At 42.9% G+C, this 23,008-nt stretch overlaps 1 protein-coding gene across 1 annotated transcript in view; it reads left to right on the top strand.

The window, feature by feature from the left end:
• CFAP299 (cilia and flagella associated protein 299) overlaps window positions 1–23,008 on the top strand; it is a 376,930-nt gene that overhangs the window by 126,444 nt on the left and 227,478 nt on the right. The window contains exon 3 of the mRNA XM_075929470.2: window positions 21,477–21,567. Within this exon, the coding sequence (XP_075785585.1) occupies window positions 21,477–21,567 (91 nt within the window). The remainder of the gene's footprint in view (window positions 1–21,476; window positions 21,568–23,008) is intronic.

Below are 23,008 nucleotides of genomic sequence, written 5' to 3'. Positions count from 1 at the left end.
TGCTGTGGTGTCCCGAGTGAGGGCAATCAGAGCACACAGAGACAAAAATGATTTGCTGTCCCTCATCGGGGCAGGCAAAGAAGCAGGGAAACCTGAGAAGCAGTTGTCCGGGGAGGGGAGGTCCCCTTTAAGCACAGGCCTGAGATAGCCTCATGCAGCAGCCACACAAAGTAACTCCTGACTTAATGCCCTGCCGGATCTGGTTCCAAACGGCCTTAAATGCGATTCAATGTCCACTCAGTGTGGACGTGCTATTTCAAAATAGCAAAACACTATTTCGAAATGCATTTTGTGTGTAGATGTGTTATTCTGAAATAAGCTATTTCGAATTAACTATTTTGAAATTAGATATTTCAAAATAATGCTGTAGTGTAGACATATATCCTACCAAAACAGCAACTTGGAATTCCCTTAGTGAGTGTCCAGGGAGGTTAAAGTGTTCACCAACAGGTTTCTGTATGTTCCCTTTTTGGATATCTGATTTGTGCCCATTAATTCTTTCCGGTAGGGACTGTTCAATTTGTCCAATAGGTATTGCAGTGGGGCATTGCTGGCATTTGATGGCATAGACCACATTACTGGATGTGCAATTAAATGAGCCTCTGATTTGGTAGCTGATGTGGTTGGGTCCAGTGGTGAATTTGCTGGTATAGATGTGTGGGCAGAGTTGACACCGGGGCTCATTCCAGGGTTGGGTTCCTAGATGCTTAATGATGTAGCTGTGTAGCGTGGTTACCGGAAAGAATTTGTTTCAGGTTGGGAGGGTTGTCTGTAAGTGAGAATAGGACTTTATCCCAAGGCCTCTGAGAGTGAGGGGTCATTTTCCAAGATAGGTTGTGGATAATGCGTTGGAGGGGTTTAAGGGGTGGACTGTAGGTAATGACAAGTGGAATTCTGTTGTTTTCTCTGTTGGGTCTGTCTTGAAGTAGTTCATATCTGGGTATTTTTTTGGCCCTGTCAATTTGTTTTTTCACTTCTCCAAGTGGGTATATCACAGTTTTAGGAATGCTCTATATAGACCCTGTAGGTGTTTGTCTCTGTGGGATCGGAGCAAATCTGTTTGTATCTTAGGGGTTGGCTGTATACAATAGACTGGGAAGTGTGTCTGGGATGGAAACTGGAGGCATGATGGTAAGTGTAGTGGTCGGTAGGTTTCTGATTTAGGGTGGTGGAGATTTGTCAATTCTATAATTGTACTGTGGTATCAAGGAAGTGGATTTCTTATATGGACTGATCCAGGTTGAGGTTGATGGTGGGGTGGAAGTTGTTGAAAACCCTGTGAAATTCTTCAAGAGTCTCTTTTCTGTGGGTCCATATGATGAAGTTGTCATCAATGTAGCGTAAGTAAAGTAAGGGTGTTAGGAGGTGAGAGCTGAGGAAACGTTGTTCAAGGTCACCTATAAAGATTTTGGCATATTGTGCTGCCATGTGGGTGCCTATGGCTGTGCCGCTGACTTGAAGATACAAATTGTCTCAGAATTGGAAGTAATTGTGGGTGAGTACAAAGTCACAGAGCTCTGTAATCAGGGGTGCAGTGCTGTCATCAGGGATGGTGTTCCTGACAGCCTGTAATCTGTCTTCATGTGGAATGTTGGTGTAAAGAGCTTTTACATCGATAGTGGCCAGGATAGTATTTTCAGGTAGATTACTGATGTTTTGAAGTTTCCTCAGGAAGTTGGTGGTGTCGTAGAGGTAGCTAGGAGTGCTGGTAGCATGGGGACAGAGGAGGAAGTTGATATAGCCAGATAATCCTGTTGTAAGTGTGCCAATCCTTGAGATGATGGATCATCCAGGATTTCCAAGTTTGTGTATCTTGGGTAGCAGATAGAAAGCTCCTGGTTGGGGATTGGGTGGGGAGGGAGTTAGATTAGTGTAAATTTGGTCCTGAGCAGCATCAGGGAGCTTCATGAGCAGTTGTTTCAGGTTTTTATGGTATTCTTAGTGGAAACACAGGAGAGAGGCTTGTAGAATCTGGTATTGGTGAGTTGTCTGGTTGCCTCCTGTTCATAATCTGTTCTGTTCATAGTGACTACAGTGCCTCCTTTGTCAGCCTCTTTGATTATGATGTTAGAATTGTTTTTGAGGCTGTGTATAGCATTGAAAGATTCTTAACCTCAATGTTTTATCAACTAACTAAGTCACAATGTAATCACAAGCCACCATCCCAACTTGCTGTAACAATAAACAATGACATTATCATGACAAAAACAGCATAATGAATGAAGTTTAGCTTTGACACCAAGATTTCTTCCCATGTCTCTGAATACCCAAATACTCCCTTTTCTCCCCACCTCAACCCATCTACTTGTGATTGGTCAGATGGAGGAGACTCTTCTTTTCCCCCTTTTTCTGGGTGTTGGGGTAGGTGGCACCAATCTCGGTTTGAGTTTCAGTGCCATGTATCTTTCACATGGATCCGGTAAACTTAGACTGTTTGTTTTGCTAGAGCCAAGTATAGCATGACCAGTGCTAATCAAACTCATATATTTCAAGAAACAGTTGGAGATCCTGACAGAGCAAAACGTGTCTTCGAGCTAAATAACACCACTGATAATAATTTGCTGTGGAGATGAGCAACATTCCATTGAGCTGCAGAAAACCCTACATCACAAATGAAGTTATGTCAAGACTGCTGCTTTTTATTGGGAAAAGGTACGCAAATTGTGCTATGCAATTTGCGTACCTTTTTCTGACAGTTTTGTTAGAAGAGGCTTTTACGAAATTTGGCCCATCTACACTGAGCCTAATTTCAGAAAAAACATCCTCTTTTGGAAGAGCCCTTCTTCCTCGTAGCTCAAGGAAGACAGGGCTTCCAAAAGAGTGTATCTGCTCTTCCACAAAAAATGACAGAAGAGCAGATGTGTTCCCTGGATGCGGTGGAGTTTTTCCAGGTATTCTTCGACCATGGGACTCTGTTCCAGGCACAAGGATTGCTAGAAAGAGATGGGATCCACCTAACCAAGAGAGGAAAGAGCATCTCTATGGGCAGGCTTGCAAACCTAGTGAGGAGGGCTTTAAACTAGGTTTGTTGGGGGACAGTGACCAAAGCCCTGAGGTAAATGGGGAAGTCGGATACTGGAAAGAAACACAAGGAGGAAGGAGCAACAAAGGAGGACCCCTGATTCGAATAGAGAAGGTAGGGCAATCATCTGGTTATCTAAGGTGTTTGTACACGAATGCAAGAATCCAGGGAAACAAACAGGAAGAATTAGAAGCCCTGGCCCAGTCAAAGAACTGTGATTTGATTGGAATAATGCAGACTTGGTGGGATGCTTCACATGACTAGAACACTGTCATGTAAGGGTATAAACTGTTCAGGAAGAACTGGCAGGGGAGAAAAGGAGGAGGAGTTGCACTGTAAGAAAGAGAGCACTATGATTGCTCAGAGTTCAGTATATAGAGGGAGAAAAGCCTGTTGAGAGTCTATGGGTTAAGATGAGAGGTGGAAGCAACAGGGGTGATGTTGTGCTTGGTGTCTTGCTATAGACCCCTAGATCAGATGGATGAGGTAGATGAGGCTTTCTTCAGACAACTAAGAGAAGCTTCCAGATCACGGGCCCTGGTTTTCATGAGGAATCCACTTTAATCACCCTGACATTTGTTGGGAGACCAATGCAGCAGTACACAGACAATCCAGGAAGTTTTTGGAGAATGTTGGGGTTAACATCTTGGTACAAGTGCTGAAGGAACCGACCAGGGACCATGTGCAGCTTGACCTGTTGCTCACAAACAGGGAGGAACTAGTAGGGGAAGTAGTTGTGGGTGGCAACTTTGGAAGCAGTGATCATGAGATGATAGATTTCAGGATCCTGACCAAAGGAAGAAAGGAGAGTAGCAAAATACACTCTCTGGTCTTCAGAAAAGCAGACTTTGACTCCCTCAGAGAACTGATGGGAAGGATTCCCTGGGATGCTAACATGAAGGGGAAAGGAGTCCAGGAGAGCTGGCAGTATTTTAAAGAAGCCTTATTAAAGGCACAGGAACAAACCATCCTGATGCACATTAAGAGCAAATATGGTAGGCAACCAGATTGGCTTACCGGGGAAATCCTTGGTAAGCTTAAATGCAAAAAGGAAGCTTACAAGAAGAGTGGACAGATGACTAGGAAGGAGTATAAATATATTGCTCGAGAATACAGGGGAGTTATTAGGAAGGCGAAAGCACAATTGGAATTGCAGCTAGTAAGGTATGTGAAGGGTAACAAGAAAGTTTTCTACAGGTATGTTAGCAATAAGAGGATGATCAGAGGGCTCATACCGGAAGAGGGAGGTAACCTAGTGATAGATGCTGTGGGAAAAGCTGAAGAACTCAATGCTTTCTTTGTGTCTGTCTTCACAGACAAGATCAGCTCCCAGACTACTGCACTAGGCAACACAGTATGGGAAGGAGGTGGGCAGCCGTTGGTGGAGAAAGAACAGGTTAAGAACTATTTAGAAAAGCTAGACATAAACAAATCCATGGGTCTGGATTTAATGCATGTGAGGGTACTGAGGGAGTTTGCAAATGTCATTGAAGAGCTTTGGCCATTATCTTTGAAAACTCATGGGCTACGTCTACACTGGCATGAATTTCCGAAAATGCTTTTAATGGAAAACTTTTCCGTTAAAAGCATTTTTGGAAAAGCACGTCTAGATTGGCAGGATGCTTTTCCGCAAAAGCACTTTTTGCGGAAAAGCGTCCGTGGACAATCTAGACGCGGTTTTCCGCAAAAAAGCCCCGATCGCCTTTTTCGCGATCGGGGCTTTTTTGCGGAAAACAGTACTATGCTGTCTACACTGGCCCTTTTACGCAAAAGTCTTTCGGAAAAAGACTTTTGCCCAAACGGGAGCAGCATAGTTTTTCGGAAAAGCACTGATGATTTTACATGAGATCGTCAGTGCTTTTCCGGAAATTCAAGCGGCCAGTGTAGACAGCTGGCAAGTTTTTCCGGAAAAACAGATGATTTTCTGGAAAAACTTGCCAGTCTAGACACAGCCATGGAGATCGGGAGAGATCCCGGATGATTGGAAAAAGGCAAATACAGTGCCCATCTTTAAAAAAGGGAAGGAGGACAATCCAGGGAACTACAGATCAGTCAGCCTTACCTCAGTCCCCAGAAAAATCATGGCGGGGATCCTCAAGGAATCCATTTTGAAGCTCATGGAAGATCAGGAATAGTCAACATGGGGTCGTCATTTGATGTGATTTACCTTGACTTTAGCAAAGCTTTTTATACGGCCCCCCCCACAATATTCTTGCCAGCAAGTTAAGGAAGTATGGATTGGATAAATGGACTGTAAGATGGATAGAAGCTGGCTAGACTGTTGGGCCCAATGGGAATGATTAATGGCTCGATGTCAGGTTGGCGATCCGTTTCTAGCGGAGTGCCCCAAGGCTCAGTTCTAGAGCTGATTTTGTTCAACATTTTTATTAATGACCTGGATGAGGGGATGGATTGCATCCTCAGCAAGTTTGCGATGACAGTAAGTTAGGCGGAGAGGTAGATACATTGGCGGGCAGGGATAGGTCCAGAGCTCCTTGACAGATTAGAGCAGTGGTTCCCAAACTTTTTGGCATCACACCCCCGTTTTGATTTTTGAAAAACCCTCACGCCGCCATCCCCTTTCCCTCCCCGGCCCAAATAGCAAAACTTGTTGAGCAAAAAAAAAAAAAGAAAAGGAACTGACCGGGGCAGCAAAACTTTGTGGGGGGAGGAGTCGCCTTGTCCCCCCCCCCCCCGAATTCCTACATGCCCTCCTGTTTGGGAACCCATGGCCCAGCAGCTGTTTCAAACACCGGTACCAGCACCAACTCCCAGCCTCTTGCCGCTTGCGGCACCAGTGCCGAGTCCTTTTATAGAACCGGGTCAGTCAGCACCGGGACACACGGTGCACCTGCAGGCAACCCCAGTACCGATGTATTCAGCGGTCCCCCCCAGGCGGCGCAGAAGGCGGCACCACTGATAAGACTTTTGATGGTACCGGCCTCCACACTGAGCCAACTACTCACCATGGCGGCACCGGTGCAATTGGCACTGTATGGGGCACCGGAGCTGATGCCTCTTCCAGCCCCTGGAACACAGAAAGGGGTAGAAAGGTGTTAGTATGTACCTCAAGTGGGGCATAAACATCTCTTTACCCGCCCTGCCCCAGGATCTATAGTGGTGCAGGCAGCAGGACAAAAGGAGCGTCAGGGACCTCTGGGGACAACACCAAAAGCTAAGGACCCTAAAAAGCTGGACCTCCTGGGTAGGAAAACCTACACCATGAGAGGCCTGCAGCTCCGTATAGCGAACCAGCAAGCGATGCTGGGACACTACGCCTTTAACACCTGGACATCAGTGCAAAAATTTGGGGAGTGCCTCCCCTCTGAATCTCGTCAGGAATTTGGGTCCATCACAGAGGAAGGAAAGGTGGTAGCACGCACACCGCTCCAAGCGGCTTTAGATGCTGAGGACTCGGTGGTGTGAACCATGGCCACAACTGTGGTCATGAGGCATAGTGCATGGTTGCAAGTATCAGGAATTCCATCAGAGGTGCAAACCACTATACAGGACCTACTATTCAAAGGGTTGGTCTTGTTCTCCAAGCAAACTGGCTCTAAAGTCCACAGCCTAAAAGACTCGAGGGCAACGCTAAAATCCTGCCACCCCACCAGGCTCCTGGACAAGGTGAGGAGCCGGCAGCTCCACCAGGCTGCAGCACCCTGGCTTGCTGCCTGCCCGGTGCTCCTTCAGGCTGCACCTGGGGGTCCCCGCGGCAGGCGCGAGCTTGGCGAGCACCAGGGAGAGAATAGGCTGTGCAGCCTGAACCTCCCAGGTGAGCCTGAAGGTGGGACCAGTGTCTCCCTCCCTCCTGCTCTCCTGCAGCCCGTAGCTACCTCCGGGAAGTGGTTGAGCCTGGGCTTGGTGCTGGCACGGCGTGTGGACAGCTGTCCGAGGTGGTGGGGGGCAGGTTTCAAACTCCGCCGCTAGCTCCCTGGGATGCATGTGCATTTCCCGGGCAAGCCTACAGGTGGGAGCGGCACATCCCTCCCTCCCGCTCTCCTGCAGCCCAGAGCTGCCTGTGGGAAGCGGGCGAGGCTGGGCTTGGTGCTGGCGGGTCGGCTCCTGGCTGCAGGCCAGCCACCTGTTGGCAGAAGTTGTGGTGCTGGTAAGCTCTATGGCTTCAAACCCTGGGACGCATTATACATAGGAGTTCAGATTTTTTCGTTATGCTAAGATTCCAAAGTCAAGGTGTACATTATACATAGGTGCACGTTATAGTCGCGATTTTACAGTATATCAACAAACAAGGGGGGGGGGTGCATTCCTCTCCCCTGTGCCGGGAAGCCCTAGAGCTGTGGGAGATGTGTATTTCTCACAATATTCACTTGGAGGCGTTGCACCTGCCAGGGTCCAGAAATAGGCTAGCGGACAGGCTCAGTTGCTCAATTCAGTCATATGAGTGGACTATAAGACAAGACATACTGCAGGGGATCTTCCAGAGGTCGGGGTATCCCCTTCTAGACCTCTTTGCAACATCGAGCAACGCCCAATGCCGGAGTTACCGTTCATACATGGGCCATGGGCCAGGATCCCGCGGGGATGCGCTACAGATCAGGTGGCCCAGGGAATTACTGTCTGCTTTCTCCCCTTCCCCCTGGTTCACGAGACGCTAATCAGGGTGGGGAAATTTGGGGCTCAGGTGACATTGATAGCGCTGGTGTGGCCTCACCAACACTGGTTCATGACCCTCCTAGAGCTGGCAATGGAGGGGCCACTTATGCTGCCATTAGTCCCAGATCTGATTATGCAGAACTGTGAGGAAGGGACGGTCCTCCACCTGAGCCTGCCGTCCCTCCACCTAGCGGTGTGGTGCCTGAGTGGTTGTCAGCCCTAGAGCAGACTTGCTCGCGAGGTGTTCAGGAGGTGCTTCTGGAAAGTAGGAAGCCTTCCACTTGAGTATTGTATGAGGCTAAATGGAGGAGGTTTACATTATGGTTAGGGATAAGGATCTCAGCCCTGGGGATGCAGTGGTCCCTCTCATTCTGGAGTACCTTCTCCATCTTAGGAGGCAAGGCCTTGCCACATTCTCCTTGAGGGTTCACCTGGCGAGCAATTGAGGCCTTTCACCCAGGGGAAGGCTGTAGGTCGAACGATACTAATGCAATGATTAAATCGTTTCTGAAGGGAGTCGACAGAATGTTCCCCTATACACGGCCACCGGTGTCGACCTGGGACCTTAATCTGGTCCTGACTGGGCTTATGAAGGCCCCTTTCAAGCCACTAGCCTCGTGCTCCCTGAAGCACTTGTCCTACAAGGTGGCTTTTTTTGGTAGCCATTACCTCAGCAAGGAGGGTGTCCAAACTTAGAGCATTGACTTCAGAGCCCCCTTACATGGTCTTCTTTAAAGGTAAGGTGAGAATGTGTCCTCACCCAGGGTTCCTTCCCAAGGTGGTCTCGCATTTCCATCTATCTCAAGACATTTACCTACCGGTCTTTTATCCTAAACTGCATTCCACACCCAAGGAATAGGCCCTACACTGCTTGGATGTCAGGAGGACATTGGCTTTTTACATAGACAGGACGCGGGAATTCTGTAAGTCACCGCAGCTGTTTATTTCAATATCAGAAAGAATGAAGGGTTTGCCAGTCTCTGCGCAGTGCATCTCCTCGTGGATCACATCTTGTATCTGGGAGTGCTACGAGGGTGCAGACAAACCAGCGCCACTGTTAACTGCTCACTCCACAAGGGCACAGGCGGCCTCGACAGTGTTCCTGGCGCATGTGCCAACAGTGGAAATCTGTAGGGCAGCCACGTGGTCATTGGTGCATGCATTTGCAGAGCACTACGCGATCATGCAGCTGGCTGGAGAGGATGCCGCAGTAGGGGCCGCAGTACTGAGGTCTGCAGAAGTATAGTCAGGAGTCACCTTCCGAGCCCACCTCCAAGGGGACAGCTAGGGATTCACCTAATCAGAATGGACATGAGCAAGCACTCAAAGAAGAAGAAGAGGTTACTTACCTCATAACTGTTATTCTTCAAGATGTGATGCTCATGTCCATTCTATATCCCACCCATCTCCCCTTGTTGGAAGGAGCTGGCAAGAAGGAGCTGATGAAGTGGAGGGGCCAGCAGGGGTATATATGCATCAGTATACCAGCGCCACTCCAGGGGGCTCCCTGCCTGGCCCTATGGATACTGCTAAAGGAAAAAACCTCCGGAGTCCGAGCACGCGGCATGTGTATACCTAATCAGAATCAACATGAGCAACACTTCTCGAAGAACAACAGTTACGAGGTAAGTAACCTCTTCACTAGGAGGGTTGTGAAGCACTGGAATGGGTTACCCAGGGAGGTGATGGAATCTCCATGCCTAGAGGTTTTTAAGTCTCAGCTTGACAAAGCCCTGGCTGGGTTGATTTAGTTGGGATTGGTCCTGCTTTGGGCAGGGAGTTGGACTTGATGACTCCTGAGGTCTCTTCCAGCCCTCTGATTCTATGATCCTGGAAAAATTCCATAGTCTAGACATAGCCTGGGAAACTGATTAATCTCAAACTCACAAGTCAAATAATGGAACATTAGCCAGAAGATCACTACTTTTTGTATGGCCACCATTACTGTAGGATCTGAGCATCCCACAGTCTTTTTAATCCATTTACCCTTCCTATACTACCCCTGTTGAGCTTGCAAAGTACAATTATTATTTTAAAATCAGTGCTCTGAAGCAGAAGAGACAAAGGGCCAGCTCTACAAAGTTTTTAGACTCCTAACTTCCATTGATTCGCCTAAGATCACACACATGCTGCTGCAGAGATGTGAGTTAACTCATAATCCCAACTCACAGGTTAGTATCCTAACCACTGGACTGTACTTCCTCTTGATATACCTAGACAGAAAATGAATATTTATCAAGTGAATATTTCTTTTTGAACAATCGGAGCTAAAGTGGCGATTCAGCCTTTGAACTCACCATTTGAAATGCTCAATATTAGGAGGTTTCAACTTTCAATATTTTAAAATAAAAATGGGATAAAGTGAAATAACACTTTATTGGGCCAACTTCAATGGGCGGATGGGATGAGTTTTCAAGTTCCACAGAGCTCTTCTCAGGTCTGTGATTTAGGATGAGGAAGAATTACAGATACACATACCATCCCAAACTTATGCATGCAAATCTGTTAGTTTTAGGGTAGATGTTTGTAAATAAGTCACAGCTGCTTTCCAACAGTGTAAATGAGAATGTACCATGCTAGCCAGACTTTCTGCTATGCTGGAACACACAGTCTGCTTTTAAAAACAAAAGTGGGACTGTTAGAAGCTCTTCTCATTATCTCAATTTGATAAAAAATATTCTGTAGATCCACAGGCTTTCCAAATCTGAAATTGAGTTGTTCCATTTCCAGCTGTGACTCTACTGCTATTACAAAAAATACGCATGGTATAAGATGTAAGAAAACCAAGTAAATGAAACCCCAGGGAACCATAACAAAATGAAAAAGGCAACTTGGCCCAATCAAAATAAGAATCAAGGAATACTAGCCTAGTTCAAAAAGAACTCTTTCTTCTCTTTATATATAAACATCCCAGTAGTTGAAGACTGAATAAGCACCCATCAGGGGGTACAGGAAAAAGATTTCTAAACTGGAAACCTGAAAAGATGGGTTTTTTCACCTCAGAATAAGGATAAAAAGGAATTACAGACACAGTCTATTATGAGTGGGTTTGCATAAGAGTTGAGGGTGCCATAATAACAGCCTGAAATATTGTCAAATAAGAAATGCATTTATGGAAATAAAGATAAAACCTCTAAATTTGCTATTGATAACCTCTCTGAATGTCAGCACCTTGAGTCTCAGGCAGAACCATTCTCTAAACTCAGGGAATTTCCTGTCTTCACTACCCATCTGCCCTGAATGCAACTCAGACTTTCCTGTCTTGTATTATACAGTTTGTGCCTGCTGAAGGGGAATAGATGGTTAAAAGATAATGAAAATAGAGAGGGAAAATTTGCTGACCGGCAAAAGAAAGAGGAAGGAAAAGGTAGGACTTCTGTCCTCTGTAGGGTTCTTCTTTCCCAACTTAGTTTCTTCTCAAAAGTAAGCCTGTTATTTTCCCTAAGTGGCATTTTTTTAATTGAAGCACTGTCCACAGTGAAGAGCCTTGTCGCAGGGATGCTAATGCTACCAATACTTTCCACTCTTTCATTTCTGTGTACACAGTAAAACCTTCCATATGTTTTCATGAGAGAAGTGTTAATTCAAAACACTATAGTTACAGAGCTTTTTCTAAGAGATTGCTAATAGTATCCTTGTTATGAACTATTCAAATGAGGTATGGTATAGACCATAGGGATCCTATGGCACAACTCGGTTAAATAATTTATATCACTATTCATGACTTTCTATATAGTATTACAGGAAACAATATTAGTAAAGTTGAGAGGAAGGCTAATCTTTTGTTCCAGGCAGAGAGCTGGAGCTGAAGAGACTGTGGTTCAGCTCCTGACTCTGCCCCAGATGTAGCTTTGTGCCTCAGTTTCCCCATCTGTAAAATGGGCATAATAATCCTTTCTTTTCCTTAACTATTTGCCTGTCTTGTCAATTTAGTTAGTAAGATTATGAACACAGTGGCTGTCTGTTACTTTATGTGTGGTGCTGTACAAACATACATAAGATCCCAATCTCAGCAGGGGGTTCTAAATGCTATTGTAACATAAATAATTACAGTTAGAACCCCACTTATATGAACTGTGTTTAAAGGTATTTCTGAATGTGGGTAGGCTCCAAATGCTTAGAAAATTAAAGAGAGAATAAAAATAGTCCTGGCAAGATTGTGGCAATCTTTATACAGGGGCACAAGGAGGGATTAGAGAACATAAGGGGAGAATTTGGGGTCTGGCACAGCAGGATTGATCTTGTACCTATGAAGTCAATGGGAGCATTTTACTTTATTTCAGTGGTCACTGAATCTGGCCCAGTGTAAAGAAACATAAGAAAACCACATTATCTCCAAATGTACTTTCCTGAAATTGTTTTCAGTTCTTTACCCTTCCATTGCAACACAGGGATCAGTCTCTCTGAAGTTCTTTTAAAAAAGCAAACAAACAATGCCATGTTCAGTAAAAATTGCCACTCATTCAACATTTAGCCATGTGAGCACTTGGTAATTATCTTCAGATGCTGCCTTTCATGATTATAATGCCAAGAAATAATGCAGGCTCATAATAAGTGACTACATTGTAAAACATCCGTCAACAAGTATATTGAGGCATGAAACGAATGACAGAAGTCGTTGTAAGTGGTGAGTGCCAAGCACATTACATGTTAGGGTTACCTGTGCTATGATGTAATTACACACCTAACTTGCAGGCTAATAAAGAAATGCAAGTTTTGATTTTTAGTTTATTGACGTTGCTTCTACCCTATTTTTCAAGGGCAGTGGTAAACTTCATGATTATTTGCAGTGGATTCTTTATATACAGGTATGCAAATGTGTAACCCGTCAGCTTTTTAAGGCTTTCATTTTTTTGAGGAAGCAACTTTTTTTGTTTATTTAAACAAGGTTTTTCAGGTCACCTGGTGTTAAATAAACCTAGTTAAACTGGAGCAGTGCTCTGTGGAGGCTGCAGAATTCCTCACCACAAGCTCTTTTCCTTTCCTTCGCCCTTCTCATTCATGGGAACTTGTTTGTATAGCCCATCAGAAAGATGGCACAAACATTTATGTAGCCTTGATGAATTCCAAGCTAGTCACACCCCCAAATTTTCAGCCTGTATGTGTGCAAGGGAGCTTTTTCAGATTGGAATGTGCTTGATCTTTTCTCTGAAATGATTGTAACACAACTCTAAGAATGTAAAAGTTGCTATGCCAAGAAAACAAATCTTCTTGCTCCTATCTTTAGCAGTGGCTAATACCAAATGCCTCTAAAGAGAGCATTACATACTCATAATTGATGCAAGACCATGTCTACATGAAAAATTACACCATTTTAACTTATACCAATTTCTAAACCAATTTAATTAAATCTGTGTAAACTCTTGCTTCAGCACAATTTGGTTTATGTGAGTGGCCTGTTTTGCTTAGCTCAAACTAACTGAGTATAGTTAGTTGGGTCAACAGTGTTCTACATAGGATTACACACAGAAATGTGTTTCAGTATTTCTATATGTTCATAGTTCCAATAGTTGTTGAGAGACTATTAATTTATAAAAAATATATCCATTGATTTGAAGTAAACCTTGCAATTGGATTGATTCCAGTCACTATGGCTATATCTACACTACAAGGTTTTTGCGCAAAAACAGCCGCTTTTGCGCTAAAACTGGTGGAGTATCCACACCTCAAGCGCATTTTTGCGCAAAAAAATCAACAGAACAGAGGGCTTTTGCCTGTAGAATTATTCCTCTCCCCATGAGGAATAACTATTTTTTGCGCTATAGCTCTTGCACAAAAAGGCAAATGTGGATGGTCCGGAGGGGTTTTGGGGCAAGAAACCCCATTGGAAAAAGCACAGGTGCTCTGATGGCCATCAGAACTTTCTTGTGCAGGAGTGTCCATGCAATGTGGACACGCTCTTGCACAAAAGCACATCGCTTTTGCGATGCACTCTGAGGTCTGGACGTGCTTTTGCTCAAGACGTTTTTGTGCAAGAACTCTTTCGCAAAAAACCTCTCGTGCAAAAACCCTGCAGTGTAGACTAAGCCAAAGTGTATGCAAGTCTGCTCAAAGACCTTCTTCTGAGAGTGAATCTCATCTCTCCTTGGCATGAACACTGAGCCTGAGCCTTATTAATTTATTATAACTTTACTCTTACATAACTACAAGTTTTATTGCTCATGTAGTGACGCAGTGTGTTTGATAGCCCTGTTAGCTATTGACTGACCCTCCCTTGCAATAACATTGTAAGATGGCAAATTCCCTAAGCACAGCCCTTTCCTACCAGGTTTCCTAGTATAGGATGAACCTCCCTAGTCCAGCATTCTGTGGTCTGGCAACATCCATGGTCCATCATTATTTTAAATAGCAAGTTGTCCATTTATTATGGGTGTGGTCAAGTTCCCCATGTCCCATAAAGTTGTTTATAGCCACCAGTCCTGGCTCTCAGTGTTCTGTACTGCTATTTAGCTCTAATTTACCCCTAAATGTCTTCTAAAAGCCCAATAAGCAGTGAAAGTTTGGATAACGCTGCTAGACAATATTGACCGCCTGTGGTTCAGCAAATTCTCCGGTTACCAGTCAGGTCCCGAGGGTGCTGGATTAGACTGGTTCAGCTTTTAGCAGTCCTGCTAAAACTTTTCTGCTTGGTGTCTGGAAGCTGTTTCTATCTTCTTGTCCCTATGCAGATTAGCATGTGCTGCCCTGTACCTCGCAAATGCTGATAGTTGTTGGGTCCAGCACAGACCTTGTACGCTGCAAGGCTGTGGCTCTATTTAGCAGTAGAATATTGTTCCTACTGCTTGGTGCTCAGTCTAAAAGCAAAATGCAGAATTCTAGAAATAGTGAACTTTGTGCCTGCAGTTCGAGAGCCATTGCAGTCCTAAGTACAAGGCTAAACTGCAATATGTAGCAATAGCCGTAACAAAATAAGATATCACTTTATATAAATAATACATTCTGTAATATTCATACTAGTAAGTTAACCATGCTTTAGTGCCAGTAAAAGAAGTGACAAATTTGTATTGTGTCAGCACTCAGTGCAACAAACACATGCATATTTTGTGTGGAATTATTAAATACACATAGTCAAATAGATGCTATTTGTTTCCCTTATTTGCCAATAGGTATATGAATACCCACATCTGACTTTCCCAAAGTCCTTTGGGATATTTGATTGAGCAGGTTATTTGATCCTTACAGAATTGTTTCAAAATAAGTGAATGTTTGGCACATTCCTGGATGTAGGAGAACTGTAATTTCAAATTGAAGTCATTATTTACCTTTTTCTTGTGTTACAGGAATTAAGTAACACCAGCACTCCTCCAAAGGTTTTTGTTCTATCTAATCTGAACTCTGATTAGTTCATTTCTTGTATTTTGTTTGCCCACATGGTCATTGTTGATTTTATTTCTTGATGGTCTTAGTCTCTGGTGAAGATAAAAATATGGGTGGAAGGAAGGGGGCAAGAATGGTGTCATGGTGGAGGTCTGCTATAGACCACCAAAATAGGAGAAGATGATGGATGAGGCATTTCTAGAAAAATAACTGAAATATCCAAAACACAACACCTTCTAGTAATGAGAGACTTGCTAACCTGATATATTGGGAAAGTTATGTGGAAAAACACAACATTCCCCCCTTTCCCCAAAAAAATCTGAAGTATGTTGGGAAAAACAGCTTGTTTCAAAAGGTGGAGGAAGTAACCAGGAAGACAGCCATTTTAGACTTGATTCAGATTAACAGGGAGGAATTGGTTTTGGATCTGAAGTTATAATGAAATTATAGTCTTCAGGATTTTTGAGAAAAGGAAGGTGCATGAGTAACAGTATAAGGACAGTGGATTCCTAGAAATTGTGAGTAATGCCCTTTGGGAAGAAAATCTTAAGAGAAAAAGAGTTCAGGACAGCTCGTAGTTTCTCAGAGATGTTATTACAGTCATTACAGCAAACCACCCTGAGGCAAAGACAAGACAGGAAGTAAAATATAAGGCTAGCATGGCTGCATCAGGAATTCTTTAATTACCTGAAAATCAAAAAGATATTCTACAAAAATGTGTGAACATGGACAAATTGCTAGGGATGAATAGAAAAGAAATGCACAAGTATGTAGGCACAAAATCTAGCAGCATTACAAACGCTTTCACTGCTTACTGGGCTCTCAGTAGCTATATAGGGGTAAATTAGAGCTACACAGAACACTGAGAGCTAGGACTGGTGGCTGTAAACAAACTCTATGGGACCATGGGAAACTTGGCCACACCCATTCCAGATAACTAAAATCATTCTGGTCGACTGTTGTTTCTGGACCAGAGAGTTTTGGACTAGAGAGGTTCAATCTGTATCTGTTTTTAAAAAGCGGAACAAAAATGACCTGGGAAATTATAGACCAGTTACCTAACTTTGATACCTGGAAATATATTGGAAATAATTACTAAACCGTTTGTAAGCTCCTAGAGGATCAGGGTGATAAGTAATAGCCAGCGTGGATTTGTTAAGAACGAATAATGCCAACGCAACCCAATTTCTTTCTTTGAGAGGGTTACTGGCCTACTGTATAGGGCCAAAGCTGTAGATGTGATTCATATTGATTTTTAGTGACGTTTTTGATATAATCCCACGTGGCATTCACATAAAATAAACTAGGGAAATGTGGTGTAAGTAAAATTCCTGTAAGGTGGGTGCACAACTGGTTGAAAAATCATTCTCAAAGAGTAGTTATCAATGATTTGTTATTAAAATGGGAGGACATATCTAGTGGGGCCTTGCAGGAGTCACTTCTGCTTCCACTATTATTCAATATTTTCTTTAATAACTGGAATAATGGAGACTAGTGATAGAGATGTAGCTATGTTAGTCTGGTCTAGCTGAAACAAAAGACAGGACTATGCATCACTTTAAAGACTAACAAGATGGTTTATTAGGTGATGAACTTTCGTGGGCCAGACCCACTTCCTCAGGTCAATATGTGGAAGAAAATTGGCATGACCATATATACCAAAGTGATACAATAAAAAAAAAAGTGAACACATATAAAATTGATGAATCAAATTTAAGAACAGAGGAGGGATGAGGGGGGAAGGTTAGTGTCTGTGAGGTAATGACATTAGGGGTGATAATTGGGGAAGCTATCTTTGTAATGGGTGAGATAAGTAGCATCTTTGGAGTAGACAGTAGCTGTGTCTACACTGGCACGATCTCGCGCAAAAGCGGCCACTCTTGCACAAAAACTTGCTGCCTGTGTGCACTGGCCGCGTGTTCTTGCTTAAGTAAACTGATGTTCTAATGTATAAAATCAGGGCTTCTTGCATGAGAACTGAAGCTCCCACTCAGGAAGAAGCCCTCTTGCGCAAGAGCTCTTACAGAAGAGGCCAGTGTAGACAGGCAACATGAATTTCTTGCACAAGAAAGCCGTATGGTTAAAATGGCCATCAGAGCTTTCTTGCACAAGAGAGCGTCTACACTGGCATGGATGCTCTTGCGCAAAAGCACATGCCAGTGTAGACGTTCTCTTTTGGAAGAGTTTTTGCAGAAGAACTCTTCCAAAAAAGAGTTTTTCCATGAGAACGCGCCAGTGTAGACGTAGCCAAGTGTGTTTATAAAATTTGTGGTTGACTGGTACTTTAGAGGACAGGATTAGAATTCAAAATTACCTTTATAAATTGGAGACTTGGTCTGAATCAACAGCATGAAATTCAGTGAAGACAAGTGCAAAGTACTGTGCTTAAGAAAGACAAATCAAATCCACCACTAAGAAATGGGAAATAACAGGCTCAGTGGAAGTACAGATAAAAATATCCAACAAAGATGTTATTTACCTTACCCATTATAAAGATATCACCAATTATCACCCCTAATATCATTATCTCATAGACACTAACCTCCCCCCCTCACTCTCCATCTGTTCTAAAATCTGATTTGTCAATTTTATGTGTGTTCACTTTTTTTGGATTGTATCCCTTTGGTATATATGGTCATGCCAATTTTCTTCCACCATTTGATCTGAGGAAGTGGGTCTGACCCACGAAAGCTCATCACCTAATAAACCATTTTATTAGTCTTGAAAGTGCTACTTAGTCCTGTCTTTTGTTTCAGCTACACCAGACTAACACAGCTACATCTCTATTACTAATCATGGGAAGACTGAGATGAAGGGAACCTGATAAGTCTTCAAATATGCTAAGGACTGACATAAAGACAAAAGTGATCAAATGGTCTCTCTGCCACTGAAAGCAGGATAAGAAATAATCTTAATCTGCACCGAGAAATATTTAGGATAAATATTAGAAAAGACTTTCTAACTATACAGATAGTTAGAAAGTGGTATAGGTTACCAAGGAAGGCTGTAGAATGTGAAATTTTTATGAGCAGGTTAGACAAACACTTCTCATGGATGATCTATGTATACTTGGTCCTGCTTCATTTTAGGGGGATGAACTAGATCTCTCAAGACCTCTTCCAGGCCTACATTTTTCTGATTTTATGATAGCATGGGATTTTTATTGATCTGGTTAAATTTCAGAACAAATGTGTGTGTATGGGGAGAGGGTGGTTAGTTATGTAGATGGGAATATGTGCCTCCAAATGCAGTAGGCTAAGTTTTCTTTAAATTGTGATCTTCATGTTTGAAATTATGGGAAGTCCCAGAAAATGTATGTGAAATTACTGTTTGACCACATCTGATGTTGGGGTGATCTGAGATAATTATTTTAATGATTTTGGGTTCTTAAAGGGATGGTATAATGATTGTCTGTTGGATTTATGTTCATAATGGTGAGAAGCCAATGGGGATGTGTGCATTTTGGGGATACCTTAGTATACTGCTTCCTACTTTTTAAAATATTCTGTTAGGTTTAGAAGGATAATGATAATTTGTCCTTTCAATTTGCCTGTTTTTCTGAGTTTTTTGCAATTTGATTTTAGATACGGACATCATTTGCTGTATGCTAATATGTTCCGGTGTAATAGAGATAACTTACTTAAAAATAGTAATAAAGAGCTCTGCAGGTTTAATTATTGAAAAAGTGGTTTTGACATTTAAAATCACTAGAGAGGACAAGGAACTTTTGGTGCCCCATTTATTTTTCATTTTTGAATTTTCATTATACAGTTTGAAGCTCTGTAATCTGGACTTCTCTAGTCCGGCAACATTCTGGGTCCAGCATTATTGGCTACCCCAGTGGGAGTACTCAGGGGGCAAACTAGTGGAGTTCCTGGCTGCTGGGGGAAAATCAGAGGCTGCGGGCACCATTGGAGTCCCCAGTGGCCAGGGGAAAATCGGAGCCTCCAGCAGCTAAGGAGCAAGCAATGTAGCTAGGTGGCCAGAGGAAAGTGGAGCCACCAGTAGCCAAGGGGGACGGAGGAAAGCAGTGCTCCCAGCAGAAGTGGAGCTCCCAGCAGCTAGAGGAAAGCAGAGTTCTAGACTGGCATTGACCTCCACTGTTCCAGCAAATTCTGTGGTTCAGGACTTGTCATGTCCCAAGAGTTCTGGATCAGGGAGGTTCGACTTGTACTGTTCTATTTGAAACATTGTAGCATAAGCAATTGGTAGCAGAGGTCCTTTCTGGCATGGTGTACTACCTACATGAGACTAAGCGATATCATTGCTTTTATTAAAACATTCATACTGAGAATATCTTAAGTGGGAGAAAGTTCTAATATTGCCTTGTTTACAGACTTGCAATGAATTATGGAGCACCCTTTGACCTTTGGCAGCATAATAGAGAAGACTCTTATATGCAGTCACAGTTTTTAATTTTTAAAAGGGAGGGATCATTAGTTCCTATATTGGGTATGAGAACATGGACCTAAGAGTGTTTTATGATGCAGGGCCTGTTGTCTCTGGTAAGGCTTTATCCAAAGCAAATTTAAGTCAATGGAAGAATTCCCATTGATTTCATGGGGATTTCCATCAGCTCCATAAAAATTGTATAACCTGTTCAAAAATAACAGTAAAAAAGGTTCTGTTTTATTTGATGTCAGGCTGTCATTCCTAATTATTGTCTAATTTCTGGAGGACCACTTCAAAACTCAAAAGGCCAATGAGTAATTGTTAGGATTTAATAACATTTCTGTACCATTTATTTCATTTTTTTATCTAGCAAACAGAGACATTGTTCCTGCTAGCATTTCAATATTTGGAATGGTCATAATGTGTGATTCTACTCGACCAATTTCATATGTCCTTCTGCTGCTGTTCCTGGTAGCACAGAAGTAGAAAAATCAGCAAAAAGAATCATGAACTTGAATAAAATATGCTAATGCTGTTATTCCCCCTACTTTATAAAATAACATGTTTCTGTGCCCTAAGTCCTGATAGAATGCCTTTCCACTGACTTCTGTGAGCATCAGATCAGTACTCCTGTGTGACAGATTGCTGAAAAGGTCAAGTGTAGAAATTTGCACTGAGAGTTGAACAATAAGGGTATGTCTACACAGCAAAGTTATTTAGAAATAACAGCATTATTTTGAAATAACTTTACCAGCGTCTACACAGCCAAACCGCTATTTCGAAATTAAATCGAAATAATGCAGGGCTTATTTCGAAATTGGTAAACCTCATTCCAGGAGGAATAGCACCAATTTCGAAATTGCTATTTCAAAATAAGTGCTGTGTAGATGCTTATTTCGAAATAGGGGGCCTCCAGCCCTTCCCAAGGTGCCCTGGTAGCCACTCTGGGCACAACCAAGAAAACTCCTCTCCCTCTGCTCCTCCCCGGAGCCCATAAAGGGGTAGATTCTGGCTGCAGTGCCTGTGCCAGCTCCAAGCCTGCCAGCCCAGAGCCAGCAGTCGCTGCACCTGACCCAGTGGCCCCAGCATGAGCCAGGCAGCCAGTGCCAGCCAGCCCCCCACCACTCCCCAGGACCAGTCTGCCAGCTCCCAGGAGCCTGCCAGGGGCCAGAGAAAGCTGGTGCTTTCCTGGTCCAGTGAGGAGATCATGGACCTGATTGAGGTTTGGGGGGCTGCTGCCAATGTCCATGATCTCTGCACTACACAGAGGAATGCAACTGTCTACAGGCGGATGGCTGGCAGCCTGGCCACCTATAGCCACATGCAAACCCAGGAGCAGGTTCTGATGAAAATCAAGGAGCTGCGGCAGGCGTATGCTAGGGCCACAGGGGGCAGTTCCCAACCAGAAATACATTTTGTGTGTAGACGCGTTATTTTGAAATAAGCTATTTTGAAATAACACTATAGTGTATACATACCCTAACTGATATGCTTATATAAGAATGGCACTAGCGACACCTTGCCTAGATGTAACATATTTGTTTTCATTAATCCTGATGTGCAAAATGAAAGTATCATAAATCAAGGTTTTCTACATATCACAGTGGACAAATGAAAAAATATGTTTTTTTAATTGGTACAACATGTACAATTATTGTGTAAGGAATGTAAGGTGCTTAAATGGCATCAAAAATTAAGTTCTTTAGGGCACTGACTGGTCTCTTTTCCCTTATAAAACTCCCTGCAGCTAAAGCAAAAGAGAATAAGGGCTATTGTTAAAATGAACGTCTTACTTAATACCTTAGGTTTCAAATATTTTAACTGATTTCCCTTCCTTTCTGTACCTTTAATGAAAGCTAAAAATATGATAAAGGTGTCTTCTTTATGTGACTAAGCAGGGTGAAGTAGTTGAACTCTAAATCCGTAACCATGTTTGGCATTTTAGTGTTGTACAGTGGCAAGGGTCATATAAATACCTTTGACTCTCTGGGCTCATTTAGTCCATAAATATTAATACAACAGGACTGCTACTTTAATAGATATCTGGACAGCACATAGCAAAATTGAGTCCTGACCACTAATTACTACTGTAATAAATAAAATAAAATAAAATGTTCTCTTGTTTTTCTAGAACACTATCAAGTGCAGGAAAAGAACTAAGGGATAATTTTCTGAAGGCATTGGCAGAAAGGGAAGAAACCAACCGTAGTGGGAAAATGGCTGTGAGTATATTTGAGTTTGAAATCTTGTAGGAATAAATAGTTTAAGATACAGCACATACTACATTTTCCTTGAAAATATCTATTGTTTTAGCATCATTTATAGCAAAACTATGTTTTCCCTCAAGCAATTCATTTTAAAAGTTCTGTCTATTTGGGAGAAGCTCCCTGAGGACTGAACATCGCTCTGTTTTTTACAAAATTAATGAAAAGTCAAAACAGGAATCTACAGGCTGGTAAATTTAACAGTATTGGTGGAGAGAATCTTGAAAACTATTACATTCATTTGTATAGCAGAACACAGATATATATATATATTGGCTGCGTCTAGACTGGCATGATTTCGCGCAAATACTTTTAACGGAAAAGTTTTTCCGTTAAAAGTATTTCCGCAAGAGAGCATCTACACTGGCATGGATGCTTTTGCGCAAAAGACACCTTTTGCGCAAAAGGATCCTTGCCAGTGTAGACGCTCTCTTGCACAAGAAAGCTCCGATGGCCATTTTAGCCATCGGGCTTTCTTGCGCAAGAAATTAACTTGCCTGTATACACTGGCCCTCTTGCACAAGAATACTTGAAATGAAAATGTGGTTCTAATACCCCATGTGAGCAAGAATAGTTGCACAAGAGGGCTTATCCCTGAGTGGGAGCGTCAAAGTATTTGCGCAAGAACCACTGATTTTGTACAGTACAAAGTCAGTGTTCTTGCGCAAATACTCGTGGCCAGTGTAGACAGGCAGCAAGATTTTGCACAAAAGTAAGTGCTTTTGCCCAAAATCTTGCCAGTCTAGATGCACCCATTGATTTTGAATATCTACTAAGGATTTAGGTACCATTCTTGTGGCTGCTTACATACACATGTCACTTTCCAGACATGCGTGAATGCAGTGGCTCACTTATTGAGAAGGGCATCTCTCTGTAATGCCTTTACATCAATGCTCTGGAATCTGCACTGCCCATTGGCCTCCAAGAGAATGTAAGGGTCCTTCTGACCTATAAAGCCCTATATGATGCAGGACCAGAGACAAAAGGGTTGCCTCTTTTCCCAGGCCATAGTGCCACAATTCAAATGAAAGGTCCAAATGAGTCTTGTCCGTGGAGGTGACTGCCAAGGTGATTTTTGTAGGGACTCGAGGATTCTGGAATATGACTCCCTCTTGAGTCCAGAAAAACTGAATTTGGTGACCTTCCGGACATGCTGCAAGAGACATCTGTTTATAGGAATTTAGGAGAAGGCTGAGGGTATGCTTCCCATAACACTGAAGAAGTCGAAAGAAGTTTTTGTAGGTGGCTGTCTGAGTTCCTGTGACATTATTTCTCTAATACTGCTGGGGTTTTATTGTATCATTAATTATATTAAGATGCATAGAGCTTGGGATAGGCATCATTTTATATTTTAAAATAAAAATAAATAAATTGATTCACTGACTCATATAAAATGCAC

The sequence above is a fragment of the Pelodiscus sinensis genome, chromosome 4 (assembly GCF_052426305.1).
Source record: "Pelodiscus sinensis isolate ZL-2025 chromosome 4, ASM5242630v1, whole genome shotgun sequence".
In the NCBI taxonomy this organism is placed as follows: domain Eukaryota; kingdom Metazoa; phylum Chordata; order Testudines; family Trionychidae; genus Pelodiscus; species Pelodiscus sinensis.
This window is presented reverse-complemented; position numbering and strand designations above follow the sequence as displayed.